The sequence below is a fragment of the Danio aesculapii genome, chromosome 15 (genome assembly GCF_903798145.1).
Source record: "Danio aesculapii chromosome 15, fDanAes4.1, whole genome shotgun sequence".
Classification (NCBI taxonomy): Eukaryota; Metazoa; Chordata; class Actinopteri; order Cypriniformes; family Danionidae; genus Danio; species Danio aesculapii.
In genome coordinates this window covers 1,000,472-1,002,971 of record NC_079449.1, presented here as the reverse complement: position 1 = coordinate 1,002,971, position 2,500 = coordinate 1,000,472, and the positions used below count along the sequence as shown (strand labels likewise).

The 2,500-nt window shown below is 45.3% G+C and overlaps 1 protein-coding gene across 1 annotated transcript in view; it reads left to right on the top strand.

Annotated features, from left to right (window-relative positions):
- zgc:153039 (uncharacterized protein LOC767698 homolog) overlaps positions 1–2,500 on the top strand; it is a 45,690-nt gene that overhangs the window by 30,337 nt on the left and 12,853 nt on the right. The window contains exons 4-5 of the mRNA XM_056474032.1: positions 1,061–1,253; positions 2,094–2,268. Coding sequence (XP_056330007.1) covers positions 1,061–1,253; positions 2,094–2,268 — 368 coding nt within the window. The remainder of the gene's footprint in view (positions 1–1,060; positions 1,254–2,093; positions 2,269–2,500) is intronic.

Here is a 2,500-nt window from a genome sequence, read left to right as displayed (position 1 = left end):
ATTCAGGATGTCTCTGTACATCGCTGTGTTCATCTTTCCCTCTATCCTGACTAGTCTTCCAGTTCCTGCTGCTGAAGAACATCCCCACAGCATGATGCTGCCACCACCATGCTTCACTGTAGGGATGCTATTAGCCTGGTGATGAGCGCTGCCTGCTTTTCTCCAAACGTAACGCGTGGCGTTCACTCCAAAGAGTTCAGTTTGAGTCTCATCAGAGCAGAGAGTTTAGTTTCTGATGGTCTGAGAGTCCTTCAGATGCCTTTTGGCAAATTCCAGGCGGGGAGTGTCTTCAGTCTGGCCGCTCTACCATACAGATGCCTGATTGGTGGATTGCTGCACAGATGGTTGTCCTTCTGTAAGGTTCTCCTCTCCACAGAAGAACGCTGGAGCTCAGACAGAGTGACCATCGGCTTATTGATCACCTCCCTCTCCTCCGATCACTCAGCTTAGATGGCCGGCCAGCTCTAGGAAAAGTCCTGGTGGGTAAACATCTTCCACTTACGGATGATGGAGGCCGCTGTGCTCATCTGAACTTTCAGAGCAGCAGAAATGTTTCTGTAACCTTCCCCAGCCTTGCGCCTCCAGACAATTCTGTCTCGGAGGTCTACAGACAATTCCTTTGTCTTCATGCTTGGTTTGTGCTTTGACATGCACTGTCAACCCTGGGCCCTTATATAGACAGGTGTACGCCTTTTCAGATCAGCTGAATTGAGCACAGGTGAACTCCACTGAAGCTGCTGAAACATCTCAAGAATGATCAGTGGAAACAGAATGGACCTGAGCTCCAGTTAGAGCTTCACGCCAAAGGCTGTCGATACTGATGTACATGGGATTTATCAGCTTTTTATTTCTAATAAATTTGCAACAATTTCAAAAACTTTGTTCACATTGTCATTATGGGGGATTGTGTGTAGAATGTTGAGGAAAAACATCAATTTAATCCATTTTGGAATAAGGCTGGAACATAAACAAATGTGGACAAAGTGAAGCGCTATCAATACTCTCCAGATGCACAGTAGATATCCTTTAAATTAACATTAGTGTATATGTGTGTGTGCAGGCCGACGTTCAGGTACTTCACCTGGCATACTTGTGTTCTGGGCATCATTGGCTGTGCAGTGATGATGTTTCTGATCAACGCCATCTACGCCTCCGCCAGCATCGCCTTCATGCTGCTGCTGCTGCTGCTCATACACTACCTGAGTCCTGTCAGCAGTTGGGGGTGTATCAGCCAGGCACTCATATTCCACCAGGTACGCACACACACACATATTCTACCAGTACACACGCATACTAGTTGATCAGTCTAGTTTATCAGAAGTGTCAGAAGGTGGATTATTGTGATGAATCATCTGTTGATCTGCATCCCAATCATCACTAATACGGCAGAAGACCTACTGGAACCAGCATGGAGCCAAGATTCTTATAGAAATTAGTCAAGTTTGGTGAAGGAGAAATCATGGTTTGTGTTACATTCAGTATAAGAGACGTGTGAGAGATCTGCAGAGAGGATGATCAACATCAACAGCCTGAGGTATCAAGACATTTGTGCTGCCCATTACATTACAAACCACAGGAGAGGGCAAATTCTCCAGCAGGATAGCGCTCCTTCTCATACTTCAGCCTCCACATCAAAGCTCCTGAAAGCAAAGAAGGTCAAGGTGCTCCAGGATTGGCCAGCCCAGTCACCAGAGATGAACATTATTGAGCACATCTGGGGTAAGATGAAGGAGGCGCTGAAGATGAACACAAAGAGTCTTGATGAACTCTGGGAGTCCTGCAGGAACGCTTTCTTTGCCATTCCAGATGACTTTATTAATCAGTGATTTGAGTCATTGCAGAGATGTATGGATGCAGTCCTCCAAGCTCATGATGGAGTCAGACACAATATTCATTCTGTTTCCACTGCAGCATGAGCACATATTCTATACTGGACATTAATGAAGCTTCAGTGATGAGACTTTAGTCTAAGCAGAGTCAGACCTTACTGTCCTAATCAAATCAGTCAAAATCAAGGCATGATTATACTTTATTTGATAATGTGTGTGTGTGTGTGTGTGTGTGTGTGTGTGTGTGTGTGTGTGTGTGTTCAGGTGCGCAAATACCTGCTGATGCTGGATGTGCGGAAGGATCATGTGAAGTTTTGGAGGCCTCAGGTGCTGCTGATGGTGTCGAACCCCAGGTGCAGCGTGGGATTGATCACCTTCATCAACCACATTAAGAAGAGTGGCCTATATGTGCTGGGACACGTGCAGCTCGGAGACCTGGGTAAAAAAACACACACAATCACATCTCTTATGGGAAAGTCTTAGCCTGATAACGTTTAAGCTGTGGGTCTAAAGCCACCTTTCCACTGTACATGACATTTGGACATGACTGTCGGATTACGCCCCCTTGTGGTAGTCGCTGTTTAAATGTTTTTATTATTATAGACTTTTTTTCTGATTAAAAGAAATAAGGAAAAAACTCCTATTTTTTATCTCATGCACACGGACCTGCT